At 41.4% G+C, this 15,145-nt stretch overlaps 1 protein-coding gene across 1 annotated transcript; it reads left to right on the top strand.

Annotated features, from left to right (window-relative positions):
* The first annotated feature begins 251 nt into the window (after positions 1-251).
* On the top strand, positions 252-3,669 carry LOC129592237 (uncharacterized). The gene is made up of 3 exons (XM_055488215.1): positions 252-565; positions 1,605-2,926; positions 3,178-3,669. The coding sequence occupies exons 2-3, from the start codon at positions 1,657-1,659 to the stop codon at positions 3,579-3,581; spliced, it is 1,674 nt and encodes a 557-aa protein (XP_055344190.1). The 5' UTR covers positions 252-565; positions 1,605-1,656; the 3' UTR covers positions 3,582-3,669.
* Positions 3,670-15,145: the final 11,476 nt, after the last annotated feature.

The following is a 15,145-nucleotide window of genomic DNA, read 5'->3' as shown; positions in this document are numbered from 1 at the left end:
CGTAACAGCCTGGTCGATGATGGTTAGACGAATATGAGGAATATCGGTGCAAGTGCAACAGAGGCGATCTGACTACGGAGCACAGGTTTCTACTGCAACACTTATAGTGTAAGGGCCACCGTTCAAAGCCCTAACAGTGCGCTCAGTATACAGTGCGCTCAAGTTTGTAGTACAGACTCTGTACACTACAGTACCTGCATCTTTACTTGTTGAATTTCCGGACCGGCTTGTTCAACTTGCAGTCTCTCGCAGCTCGACCAGCTTACGGTGATGTCATTTTCTGACTCCAACTTTCCGCTGACCATAGACGCACCTGAATTTGTTCGTTACTTCAATGTGTTGTCAACAAATCCGAAATCTACACGTAATGCCATATGCGCCATGCATATAATATCAGTGATCATTTTTACGGCACGTTTGTTACCCGACAATGAGCGGAAACGATGCATCGGCTAAACTGTGATATGACTGCTTACGAAAATTATGCGGATGAGGCCTATTTTTCATAATATTTGTAACTCAAAGCGATTTGTGAGCAGCTGGACTGCCGATTTGGCAATAAGTGGTACGTAAAAGTAACCTGATGCTTTTCCTTGTACAAAAGTACAATAATGTTTAATTTTATTTAAAACAATCGGGTTTTTATTGACGGTCGACTTCCTGTAAAAGCTGTTACAACTCGGTATCAGTTGAAAGAAAATGGGATTCATGTTATAAAAACATCACTATAGTTGCGAGTTGGTCATTCTTATAAAATCTGCAAGGCTGCAGGCTGCAAGTAATAACATAACGTTGTAAATTTTTATTCTGTAGAGTAGTTCTTGTTTGAAGGGTGCACAATGGAATTATAAACCCAAAAATTTCATTGTTTGTTACATAGTGCAATAATCGTATTGTGCAGTTACTGCACCATGTACATACCAAAATACATATTATGTACTCACGAATCAGTACTAGGTGTACCATTATCAATATGTATTAACTGAAGTGATATACGACTACTACATTTTAATATGAATGTGTTATAATAATAACATGTTCTTTTGTATGCTGTACATGATGCGCTGTGTAGTACCGCATTACATCGGATGTACAATACTGTAGTACAATGTACTCTATCTTATACCGGTAGTATACAGAGCACTTGGTCAATTCGATAAGAATGCTTTTAAAGATAAAGAACAGGGCTGATGTATGTTTTTTTGTACCTATGAGTGTTTTGCCCATTATATGAAAACTAGCAAATTACGATATGATTTTACTCACTCTTTCATATGCTGTTTCTTGACTAAGCCTCGTTGTGTTATCATCCGCTAGACCACTAGTGTAACTTAAAATAGTGATTTTTAAAGCGCACTGGTCGGCTTTGGCGGTGCGTTGGCATAATTTCCAGTAATGCGATGGTAATGGTGGATCGAAATAGCTTCACCGCAGTGCTAAAATTACAGAGTTCGTTGCTGTGCTGTATCGAAGTAGGCTTTCCGCATTATGATACATAACCTTAATTCGATGAAAAGCCCTTAAGTCAGTCGCTCTGTTATTTCGTTGGTACACTGTGTTTAATTTTTGCAGGACTGATTCATAAACCAAGTTCTTGATTTTAGAAATTTACGGATGTCCTGATTAATCAACGTTAAGTAACGGAAGACCGAAATAATGTCCAATGTGCAATCTACCGAGTGGGACGTTTATTTCCCTGTACGCGAGCCTCCCTTAAATATCCAAAGCAGATTTCCGGAAATGCCACTTCTGAGGGCGATGCTGCTCCAGAACAAACCTCCATGCTCCATTCCGAATGCCAACACAGTTCAAGGCAACATGGTGCAACACCACCGAGCAGTAAGCCAACCAAATGCGATGCCACAACGAGACATTGGAATAAACAACAAATATACCCGCTCATCAATGGTTGCTGAGCATCACTCCGAAGCCACTCCTCGTTCGTTCGGTCAGTCGTGCTCGACATCGAGCATCCTAAAAACGCAGGGTGTTTTCGAAAAAATACCAAGAAACAGTAGTGTGCGCGACGTGTACGATATTGCCCCGGAAATAAGAAAGGAAATCGTTGATTTATTTGACAAAGGTCTTAACCGCTCTGACATAATGAAGAGGTTCTGTCTGTTCCCCTACCAATTCAAGCAGGTGTTGTACGCAGCTGGAAGAACGGGATTCATTAGAGAAGGGGATCAAAAACGGTATCAACTACTGCGACCTCTTGTCCTGAAGCGGTTCAAGCGGGGCTGGCCTTATCAAAAAATCAGCGAGCACGCCAAAACTAACATCGCGTTAGTGGACAGGATTTTAAGTAGTGCTGGCTTAATTCCAAAAACACAACCCGGACAGTCAGTTACGGCTGACGTTCCTGTGATAACCTCTTCGTTGCCATCCATAAAGCAGAAAAAGAATGAAGCCGTCTCCATTACGAAGCTGCAGGAGATGCTAGGAATTTCGGGTTGCCCAGAAGAAATAACTTCATTTACTAGACGACCGCCGAATCCAGCCGCAGAAGAAGCGCACCCGCCCAACTCGGCAAACAACGCAACAACGAACATGTTTTGGCTGGAAAAGCTTTTAAAGGAAGACGGTCTGACTCCAGAACTCCGACCCCGGTCGTTCGCTGCCGGCGACACTGTGGCAACCTTCCCCTTACAGTTCGCAGACCATAATGAAGCCGCTGCGATTACGGAGCGTGATGCTCGACTGCGGGATTTACTTAGCCCAGAAAAGCTGATTGATCCATGTACAATGACTGGCAACGGACACCATGATCCAGCCGCAGAAAACTGGTGTACACCAAGCCCCGGAAGCGAAGTTTGCGGTAGTACCGGCATTTTGCTAAATGACCGGCAGTGCAGCGAGTTATTCCCCATCGAAGAGGATGCAATGTTTTGCCCGAAAGAGGGCGATAACGCTTACGACCCGAATGGTATGTCCAAAGACATTTGCGTTTTTTTGGTAATTTCGTGTGCAGTGTACCAGGGTTTGCCAATGGCGAATATATAACCGGATAGCCTTTGAGTCAAGTATTTACTGTTATGTTACGCTGTACTAACCTTTATCAAACCGTTTCGTATTGTTCCGGTGTCACAACTCGTGATAAAGAATTTGCGTTAAATAAGTAGTATGCACAAATCGTCCACGTTCAGCAACAAACTCCCCAGAATTTGGTCATTTTAGTGCTGAAAGATCGTGCAAGAGCGGATATTGTGGACGTTGGCGTCGATATGAACATTGCTCCGGTGCAACCTCTGGGATGGCCCAGCATTACAGCAAACAGATGCATGGAAACTGCTCCAGAATTATCGCTGCTGCAGCCGGACAGCGCGAGCACGAGCGATCTTAGCCAAAGATTCCAGTGCCAGATCTGCCACTTGTCCTGGGACGAAGAGGAAGCATTTTTGTTACATTTGACAAACAAAGAACATGAACAGCTTTTTGCCATTAGAACATTCCTGTATTGTACAGGATGCCTTTTAGGACCCGCAAACCAGCTACGATGGGCAAACATATTGTTAAATACCAATCGGAAAGTACGCTGCAGAACTGTAAAATGCATTGTATTTCAAGTGTCCACTGATTGAATAGTTCCTAATATCCACTGAATAATTCGTTTATTGATTGTATTAGTTTTGATTGTATTGTTGTTTTCCTATCACCAAGTTCACTGCCACTTGCTGTTGTTCTGTTACTGCAGAGTAGTGCAAATACGAATGATGCGCGGTACATTTTCTATTTGTATTACTACTTGCATATAATATTATAAACAGAATTCTGATTGTAAAAAAAACTGTTTAGGTCTACGATGCATATTTGTCATCCATAGTACAGTATCTATGATAAGCTAATGGCAAATGGCTAGAACTGGGGAATATGTTTAAGGTACCTATGCTGCAACAGGTAGCATCCGCATAACATGGCGTGGACGTAAATTCAAGGTTATTGCGCTAGTGCATAGTCATACGATGCACTGGCATAGTACAATCCGATAAATTTCTGTTGCTGACGGAAATATATACAGCCCTGCTCAGCCAAGTTGGGGCAGTTATGTTAAATAAATTATAAAATAATTCAACGCGTAGCATTGCTTCTGTTTTTTTACTTTTCTAGCGTAACTTTTTATTGCGAATTTAGAAATAACAGAACCGCAGTTTTTTGAAGCAGCATTAGCGAGCCGAGCACTGATTCAGGGGACCAGGTAGTGGTTATTTTTTGTGTGCTTATAGTTGACTCTATAAAATATTCCCCAACCGATATTTTTTCGTGAACTTTTCTTGGGAACCGTTGAGGGCCAGAAAAGGTGTTTGCTGTCGGTTACCAAAAAAATCTTGAGCGAGCAGGGTTTGAGCTGACGCCCAAAGAAGTTGCATCTCCCATAGACCTGTATGTTAAAAATGACCCGTCGTAGAATATGGTTGCCTAGCTGAGGGATGTAGGTGGCCTTGGACTGATATTTTTTACAGACAAGACATGAGTCCTGTTAGTCAGTTTTGATGTACTGACAAATATCCAGCGCACCGGTGGGGAAACGCAAGGGCCGGGGCGATTGTAAATAACTCCGCCAAAGCAGATCGCAAAAAAAGACTACGCATGCCGTTTTATTTCGTTGCATTGAACTGTTTTAGGTTTTTTTATGAACGAAAGATTTAAAATTGACGATCAGTACGTTGTAAAAAAGATCATATCAAGAACGGTTGCCTGCGGCATTCCGCGACTGTACAGTGAGCTCGAAAAGAAGGTCACCCTCCACTTTGACAGTGCTCGCAGTCTAACTGAAAAGGTCACGCGGGCTTGATTGCAATTCATGCATGTTAGGCATGATTCACAAGAGGTTAGGATGACAAACAATCCAGACTCATCACCATTAGACTACAGCCTCAAATAAAAGGTTAAAAAAATTTCGCATGGGAGGAAGGCTAGCACTGTCCCCGGGTTGAGCAGCATTTTTATGCATGCCAGCTCTAGTTTTGACCTTATTGGAATTCGAAACACGCCCTCATTGTAGAAAAATTTAGTGTAAAAGATGCTGGAGACATCGGGCAACTATGTAAAAAATAAATAATTATTTATTTGTTTACGGCTGGCTTGTGGTAATTTTCTGAGAAAACTGCCCCAACTTGGCTGAGCAGGGCTGTATTACCAGTAAACGATTTTCCGGTGGAAAATTATTCATGTGCAAAGGAAATATTCTGCTGTCCGATATTAACGATCGTTGCCATTATTCGATCAAGGCCTTAAACCAGCTGAAGATAAGGAAAATGTCAATCTATCCGGCTGCTACGTTAGGCAGGTATTGTGCGCAGTTGAAAGAAAGCAAAATATTTAGAGAACGGGCCAAAACGGTGTGAAGCTTTGCGACCGGTTGTCGTAAAGCTGTTCGAGCAAGGCTTGTCTTACCTAACGATAAAGAAGCAAACAAGTACAAACATTTTTCTGGTGGGAAAGATTTCAATGGTGCTGTTTTAACTGAACCCGGACAACCGGTAGTTGCTAACGCCCCTGCAGCAATCTCCTCGTTGGCATCCACTTGGCAGAACAATAACGAAGTCATTCCCATTCCGTAGCAGGAACATGTGCTGGGAATATCGCGTCGTCCAAATATAAAAGCTTCGTTTACTGGACTTTTGCTTAATCCAGTTGCGGAAGGTGCGCCAGCGCCCGGCTCCGCAAGCGAATCGTCTGTCTGTACCAGTATTTCGCTCGCAGACCGGCAGTGTAAATCTAAATATACCACCACAGAGAATACGGAGCTTTGCCAGGATGAAGCCAACATTGCTAAAGGTCACTGTGGTAAGTTCAGTGAAATGTATTTCCCCTTACTTCAGGGGTAAAGTACCGTGATATTCACAATCACTAACAAAAGTAGTCAATGCAAATTTTGCAGTTTCGTATAGTCGGAAAACTTTTGGTTGTGAGAACGAGAGATTATTGTACAAAAAATGACCAATTAAAATTATTTTTTATGGAAAATTACCGACCATCACGATATTCAAATATTACTGTTTACAAATAATAATGAGCATGTTGTGTTTACGTCAGATAGCGTATAACTTGAATAATTTAAGCAGAAAAACAGTCACAGCGAAGTTTATTGCTATGACACAGCGGTTATAACTATTCCAGTAGACTTACAGTGGTTTACACTTATGTAACCACGAAACGCGCGCATTAGCTAAAATCAAAAATGTTAAAACACGAATGACAACATACGGCCGACAAAAATTGAAATTTATCAGTCGGCGGCCGATTGCCAGCCGGAAGTGGCAGTTTCAGATCAGAAAATTGTCTGCTTGCGCGCGCTTTGTGGTAACATAAGTGTAACACGTATGTGAAGTTCACTGTATGCTGACAACTTACGAGCTTGTATGGACAAGCTACCCAGAAAAATAACAGGATAGTAATTTTCACTTTTTTTTTAAAATTACGTAACGCTTTTTACCAAAAGTGGTCAACGAAATTCCTTGTCACTTTAGTGCCAGGAAATCTTAATGGAAACACTATGCTGGAAGTCGATGTCGATCAGACAGAACTATGCTCCGGCCAAAGAAATCATCCGGAAAAGGTGCACGGCTAAAGACTGGACTGGTAGGTAATTTCGTTAGATATTTACACTGAATGTTGAAAAAAACGGCCTATCGGAATACGCATACTGGATGTCAGTCTGGAACTAACTGACCTATTTTCGTAAAGCTATGAACACATTGTAATTGATATATTCGCCAGTTTTCCTACAGAGAACTGACAGAAGTACTTAAAACTTAAGTTTTTAGTGGACTGGTAACTTTTTTGCAGACCAGCGGAAACATTGATTACTATTCATGTATCCCCTGCTATAACCTTTTATTCTTTAATACAATATTACTCGTAGAAATCAGATCGGCATTTTTTAAAATTGCCGGGAAGTTGATGCTGGGTGTATGCTGCTTCGGTAAAGAGCTGCATGCCGGAGTTTATAACGACTATAGGAACGCAAGATATTTTTACGGGGAGGAAATACGTACTAATGTTAATCTAACCTTTACTAACGGCTCCATGATGCGTTCATTTAGTAAAATCATATTTTGGTTTAATGCCGGCTAGGTGATTATTATCAATGATTTTGGATATGCTTACGTGCTGTGAGCCTATGACTAAAGTTTATTTAAGTAATAACGTATGAACAAACTTAGGCTTCTTGACCGAAAACTTGAACAAGCGAGAAGCAGGTCACATTAATTTTTTTATTTTAAGAAGGGCACACGAAAAGCTGTTGCACTAGATACAAAACGGTGCTATTCCAAATAAAAAATTACCAAGCATCGCGCCCGATTATTGAATTGTATATACCTTTGCAATTTACAAAAGCAATACAGGAACGAACGGGTAATGATTTGTTTCTTGTTGTACTCTGTACATGTAAATGGATTTGGGCATATAAAACATGCTAAGATTGTTTTGAATTTAGCACCAAAAAATCATAAAAAAAGGACATTCCGGAATTCGACGTCGAAATAGACTTTGTATCCAAAGCTACCTCTGTCCAAAGAAAGCAGCATGGATACAACATCGAATATGCCAATTCAGGCTGTAATTAGCCTGGTAAATCCGTGGCCAACCGTTTCGGAAATATTTTTCCCTTCCGATGGGCTTCCGTTAACAAATCCATCCATAAGTGGCCGTAGCGCAGGATATCAGTGCCAGATTTGCCGGAAACCCTGGTGCTGAGGGGACTCGCTATTGTTATATTTGGCTGAAAAAAGCACAAACAGTTGTTTGCCTCTAAAATTCTTTTTTTTTGTACAGAAAGTAAATTTAAAACCGAAAGTAGACAAAAATGGTTTATTATTAGTTATTGTTAGTTACCACATTAGGAATTACCAATCGCAATAGATGCTGGGAGATCCTAAAATGCATTATGTTAAAATTATCCATTGAGATATTTGTGGGAATTGAAACTGCTTTTATGTTGTACAGAGAACAAGTGTCAGTGGTTGCTAACATACACGTTGGATTTTTATTGGCGCACGAGTACTTTGCCGGGCTCGCATTGCCCTCAATGGCTCCAATTTACTGTGCTGATTTTTTCCATGTTTGTAATTCATCGGAAGCGGTAGTACTGCACTCTGTACTTGCTTAATTACTTTTACCATGGCGATTCTAGCCTGTAAATACAGAGCGCCACGCGCCACGATCACTTCCGGTTCGCTGTTCCGCGTGATGACTAGCGAAGCCAGTGAATTATGTATGGCTCGTGGTTTCAGTGTGCACTCGTATTATACTCCGTAGGAAATCAGAACAAACAATCTATATCTCAAATGAAAACGTCAAAAATTCTAAGATTTGTATGGTTTGGTTTAACCAGCCGTTAGTCGAAAGAAATGTCGGCTCTTGACATGGTTTGGGCCGTCTTTAGTGAATTACTCTTAGACAAACTTGTCGAATAAAGCAATCGCAATGTACGGCTGTGGCAGCTGCTGTAAGCCGTTCGGTCTGCCCCTTGATTCATCTTACGGGACCAAAATCTCATAATGCACTTGTTTGATTGTCAGATATAGGTTTTGTAGCTGTCCTTAAACAGAATAGATGCTCTTACTTCGAGCAGCAGACAGGGTGCAGTTATACGTGGGCAGTGTATTCTGAGTGGACATCACAAGAGTCGACACTACTGATATCAGTACGATAGTACTGTATAACCAGTGCTAAGTGCAGAGCCCTGCACCAATATCCCTATTTATTAATTTTGATATGGGCCACAAAAGCCCATTTTCCAGACCTGGTTTATTTACCTAAGATCGAAGAAGTCTACCTACTTAAATCAAGAAGACAGCGACGACGCTATGGCTGCAGTCTGTAGAGCGCAGGGAACAGGCATGCTTGCTATAGTAACAACTACAAGAAACGTATTCTTCGTAACACCTGTTGCGCTGAAAGGCAGATCCTCATATCTGGGTGTACATACGAGTAGTTACTGATTACGTACTGTATCAAGTAAGAAGCCTATATCTTTATGGCTATGCTATCACTGCACCTTTTTAGACGTGAATGCACATACTTTGCCTGAGCTGAATTTTCGAATTTTCCGATATCTCCAACCTTTTGTATTATTTTGCAATACAAGTCAATAATTATCTCATTTCCATTTTTTTTAAAAACAGTATTCATCAACTGCTGTTGCTGCCGGAACTCTTTATAACTGAAAAGTAGGTTTGGATAATTAAAGAACTTATTTGCAACTGTTACATATCAGCCGTCTGCTACATCAGGAATTACGATACGCGGAAAACTGGAAATTGACGCTGAAGTACTCCAACACCTTTTGATTCCGCGGGTACGTAAACACGCTCAGCACCAAAAAGTTTTCGTCAGGGGCGGATTGAATTTTTTTAGACTTGAAAATAATCTTGAAAAAGGTAAAAAAAAATTTTACAAGAATAATTACTATGAAAACCTGAAAAAGGCGAAACTCGTTTGTAAAAAGAATTCAGAAAATTAGAACGAAGTTAACAAAATGCAAAAGAAATTACAGAATTATTTTGCATTATCCTGCTGTGAAGATCTTTGGAGGCAGTGCCCAGCGTTTAAAATCAAAACGTTGGGTCGGGCTTCCCTTTAGGGGGACTCTGCCGCAATAAACAAGTGGCTCTGCCGCTAACGTTATGCTATCGTAGGTCGTTTTATTTTTTGGTTCGTTGATCTGACGCAATTATGTATTAACTTGCTGCACGGTTCGCGTACCGAGTATATTGCAGTATTGAACGGCAATAATGTGGTTTCAGCAATCGCCAATCGGTATAATACGGTATTATGATATTTTCCATCTGATTTATGGGCCTATATAGCAAATACCTTCGAAGACTTTTTTACCAAAGATTTGTATGTTAAACACTGTAAGTATGTTCCTTTGTTAAGTTTAAAAGCACGGTTAATCAAAACATCAAAACAGCTCGGGATCGGGTAACCCATTTAATTTCATTAAAAGCCATCCCGAGGCTCCGAGCGGACGCCGGTCCGTTACAGTACTTACTGTACTGCCGCCCAGTCGCTACACTTCTTCTTACAGTGAGTTATTAATTTTGCTAATCGTACAATCAATCACTGTACGAAAAAGTCCTAACGGCAACAGTCACGTCGAAATGATCGAATGCCAAGATTCCCTTTGCATCCTGATCCATCTTTACACGCTTCGTGTGCAAAGGGAAGTGTCCTGGTAGCAAATCTGACTAGCACACACTTAACAGAACCTCCAAGCAACGTCAAAATTGTGCTCACAATGAAAATTTAACATTAAAAAGAAAACGGAACTCCAAAAATATCAGCACTAATTAATTAAAATTTATTAATCAAAAATAAATATAATTATTTAGAACAATTATAAATAAATACAATTAACAGCAGTAGACATTTAGCATCTCGGATTGTCTTCTGTGAAATCGATAGCAAAATGTTACATTTTGACATTTTCTAATATTGACTTTATTGAGGTCTAACGTTTTTAATAGGAAATGGCTATTCTCACCACCCTGGCACCTCCTTTGGCTATTCGCACCTCCTTTTTGAAAAATATTTTTTACACCACCGTTGGCTGTTGTCACCACCTTATTTTACGGGCAACAGCGAACACATGGTCAGCACTCAGCAGTAAAAAATGGCTACCTGCGACTGTGGCGTTTTCGCCTTTGCTTTCGTGATCGAAATATGTAATCAACAATCGGAACCGGAAAAAGCAAAATTCAGTAATAAGAAGGTGCGAGAACATTTTGCTAACAGATGCCGGAGAAATGCGGCCGAATACTTTTTCCGGCCGGTAGTGATCCCAATCGCAAAGAAAAAACTCCGCTAAAGGCTATGACACCCTGTAGCCAAGTCTTTAAGACGCAAACCACACAATGGTAAAAAAATGCAGTTAAGAGGTGAGAATAGCCAAAAGAGGTGTACCAAGTTTACTAACTTCCAAGGTGGTGTTGAAATAGTCAGAAGGTGGTGTTGAAATTCATTCTTAAAAGGTCGTGCGAATAACCTAAAGGTGGTGAAAGGTAGTGAGAATAGCCAACTGGTGGTGCGAATTGGTGGGAACAGCCACGCCCATTTTATTAATTTTGGCGTTCCGGTTCGTAGCATCTTTTGTAACGATCTTTCTACAGATGTGTGTAAAGTTGATATAGAGATACAGTACAACCCTGCCCGGCCTGTTTCGGGCAGTGTGACGACAAAAATTCGAAGTACAGATTCTTTGTATTTCGACATATCTCAATAATTTCTCGCTTGCAGTACACATTTTGCTCACGCACGACATCTTAGCTGCAGCGAGCAGACTTCTCCACTTAACTTACTCTTTTCAGAGTACTCTGTAGTTCGCGCATTTCCAATGCCGATACCAAAGAAAAATTAATTACATTTTCCATAAAAAATTGTAAATCGAAAATCAAAAATTATGATGACACCTAATGCCTAAGTACGAGCAACAACTAGTCCAAACGGCCGTAGGCTCACCTTAAATCACTATTGGTCGGCTAGGGCTCTTAACCGGCCATTAACCGGAGGTCCGAAGCTAATCGTTCCAGCGAAAAACACAACAACACAACAGATATTTTAAGTTTAGTACACCAGATAAATGCTGAATCAATTTGGCTGTTCGGGCAAGGTTATACGGCTGATTTCTCCCGCTGCTGAAATCACGCAGACTTTCGCTAGAAATTAGGTCTAGGCGCCCACAATCGCCTGGGTGTGTATATATAAATCGTGCACGAAATTCCTAATCATGCACAATCCATGCCGCAGCGACGGTTTCAGTGTAATATTGTCGATTAACTGTTTGTTGCAATATTAGGTTAACTGTTTCCAGAGGAACTAATGGATACAAAAATTTCCAAGGGGCGAAAGGATGGATGAAAAAATAGACGTCTGATCGGTGACATACGCAAACTCTGGCTATACGCGTGAGGAAATCCCGGAACGCGTGGGTATCTTTTTTATACGCTGGAGAACTGTCTCACAAAGGAAAAGGTACTTAGGCGAAAAATGGTGCTGAAAAAAGAAGTGAAAACAAAGATAATAGAGCTGGCATGTAACGGAAAGCATAGCAAAGCACAAATTGCGGAGCAACTCAAGATTAGCCATGCCACCGTTTTTCAAACGCTGCGAATGGCCGGCGTTACTGAAGTGCAAAAGAAAACGATCATCCAAATGTTCAGAAGCGGCTATTCGAAAGCGGAGATTATGCGCGGAGTTAGCGTAGAAGGTGACGCTGTGATCGCTGTCCTTCAATATGCTGGAGAAAGTTTTTCAGCACGAGATAATTGTTTCGGTAGTCAAGAACAGAAAGAAGAAATACTTCAGTGCTTTGAAGCGGGCCACAATAAATCGTACATCAAGCAGAAGTTTGGCCTGTCGGCAACCGCCCTCGAATTGTTGTTGCGACAGAATGGGAAATCCTTTTCGAAACGCTCTCCACAGAATTACCAGCAGAATCGAACTAATATTCGGAAACTTCGTGCAGAAGGACTAACATGGAAGGCCATAGGGAAACGGCTCAATATCAGCACAGACACGCTAATCCAAATGTTGAAAAATAACGGACAAGAGTCGATCACGCCGGATGATGATGGAAAATCGTCTTCCAGGCGCCATCGACAAAATTACGAGGAGAATCGAGCTAAAGTTGTGAAACTTCGGGCAGAGGGATTGGCATATAGGGCAATACGGAAACGGCTCAAAATAAGCTTAGCCACGATAAGCCGCATGTTGAAAAATAACGGTGAAGAATTGATCACGCCGGATGATCATTTGCTGGCCAGCGCGTCCTCCGGGCTGGAGCCGGATAATACGGAAAGAGATCAGGTCCTTCAGCCTCCGCAGGCCGACGAAGATGGAAGCGGCACAGTATATGGCTGCCCCAGAGGGTCTCAAATAAAAACTACGCAGCCCGATGATCCAGCCTGTAAACGCCGATGCTTGGATGGTTCCGACCTTAACGAAAAAGCCGCAGCGAATGTTGATGTATGTGCCTGTATTATCGAAAATTGGGCTTTGACGGGGACGAAAGTGAATTTTCTCAAGTCTCATGTTGAGGGATATTCAGCCAATATCACCACAAAGCCGCCGAAAATTGTCACTGCATTCGTCAATGTTCTGCAAAATGGTGCTGACCAAGAACCAATCCCCCTGGCTGTGCTTGACCCGAACAATGCTGAAACTGTCAAAGTCTGTGGAGTTAAGCCCAATGGCCTAAAAAAAAGTCCGACTATTCAAGGATTACAAGCAAAGGAAGGCGACGGTCATGGCCGACAGTTAGATTTGTTAATGGCACCCGAACACGGCTCGTCCGGATGCGAATCGAGACATTCGGGTGCTTCTGGTTCCCCAAAAAGGTTTTCGGATTTCAACACCGGCGACGGCACAGCTAATATTCCGTTTTCCGCACGTGAGGACCTTGAGATCGACAGAGGAATCTTGAACGCGAATTCCCTTAAAGGTCAGGCTGGTACGTGAACTGAGAGTTGCTTTGTTTTGTTATTCACTAAACTTGTTTGTTATTCACTAAATGGTATCCACTAAATTCCGAGAGAGAGAGAGAGTTTTGTTATTCGCTAAATGGTAGAGAACGTGAGTATTTCGGCATACAGGAAGGTTTTTAAAATGGAGTAATTTACAAACTGTTCTAATTTATTTACCGAACTGCTCTAAGTAATTTCCAGGTTGCGTATGATTTACTTATTTAATGGCTACTTCGAATTTTTCGAACTTCCAGTACTGTACTTCATTAAGTACTGTATTGTCCAGGCAACTTGGCACTTTTTCGTACAGTCAGTTATAGTATTTACAAGCACAGCGCGCGGCGCTTACGCGCCGCGCTGCAGTGCAAATGCGGTTCTTGTCGGCTGGGCTCTTTTTGCTAAACGAATGGAAGTGAAACGGTTTTATATGCTAAATAAGTCTTATTGAAAAGGGAATACAGTTCTGTATAAAAAAAAACGGGTTAAACCGAAATTCTTCTGTTACAAAACGCTTAAAAGCGTGGACAAATAATGCGTAACCTTCGGTTACCTAAGGTTTAAAAGAGCGGATACCGCACGCGTGGCCTTCGGTTACCTAAGGTTTAAAAGAGCGGGTAGCGCGCGCGTGGCCTTCGGTGACCAAAGGCTCAAAAAGGCGGGTACCGCACGCGTGGCCTTCGGTGACCAAAGGTTTAAAAAGGCGGGTACCGCACACGTGGCCTTCGGTCACCAACGGCTCAAAAAGGCGGGTACCGCACGCGTGACCTTCGGTCACCAACGGCTTAAAAAGGCAGGTAAAGCACGGGGGGCTTTCGGTTACTAAACGCTTAAAAGGTGGGACCGCAAGGTTTGTTAAAGTAATTAAAGTTATCAGGTTTGTTAAGAACTATGGTTTTGAAGCTTAGTAAGGAGTAAAGATAGATAAGGGTGGGATCCGGTTTATCAGGCGAAGGTTTTCACAGGTAATAGAAATAAGTTTCGGATACTCAGTAAGGACAAAGGCGTAAAAGCACAGGGTTAAGGGGCTGCAAAAGCCTAAAAGTTGCTAGGCGGGTTCCGGCCAATCAGAAACGTAAGGTTTTTTTGGCCAATCAGAAGGTTTTGGAGGCAGCAGCGTCACAGAATCACGGTTCTGCTTTAATATATAGGATTCTTATGTTAATTGGATGCGACTCAGCTGCACGAAAAAGTGCCATTCACAATACTTGGGAAATAAGCCAGTTGAACATTGCAATTCCGAAAATAAAGAAAGTTTCTACAAAACAGAACAAAATACAAATATTTTAGTTTGCTAACACATAGTGTATCTTTGCAAAAAGTTTGCGAACTATCGAATGGTTTGAAAATATGGATTTCTAGCTTCTCAAGCGGTCTGTAATTTGGAATAGTTCCTTGTATTTATTGATATTGTACATGTAGCCGGTAGAGCAGCAAGACATCTGTTGAAAATCGGCTGCAATGACACGAATTTAATTATCAACATTCAACGGAGAAGCAGTACAACAAGCACTATTCCCGCAAAATGATGTCAAAAGTAGGGCTGAAATTCATGACGTTCGAAACCGGTTTTGAAAGGAAATGGAATGTGAAATGAAAAGAAATGAAACGAATCGTGAAATAAGAAATTATTTTAAAAAATCAATTATTTTAATAATATTAATATTATACTCAATAAC

This window comes from Paramacrobiotus metropolitanus, unplaced genomic scaffold (genome assembly GCF_019649055.1).
Source record: "Paramacrobiotus metropolitanus isolate TYO unplaced genomic scaffold, Prichtersi_v1.0 Parri_scaffold0000051, whole genome shotgun sequence".
Taxonomy (NCBI): Eukaryota; Metazoa; Tardigrada; class Eutardigrada; order Parachela; family Macrobiotidae; genus Paramacrobiotus; species Paramacrobiotus metropolitanus.
The sequence above is the reverse complement of the archived record's forward strand: the minus strand, read 5'-3'. Positions and strand labels throughout refer to the sequence as shown.

Coding starts and splice junctions, on each gene's coding strand:
- LOC129592237 (XM_055488215.1), top strand. CDS start 1,657: ATGTCCAATGTGCAATCTACCGAGTGGGACGTTTATTTCCCTGTACGC. Junction 2,927..3,177: donor TAACGCTTACGACCCGAATG/GTATGTCCAAAG, acceptor TGGTCATTTTAG/TGCTGAAAGATCGTGCAAGA.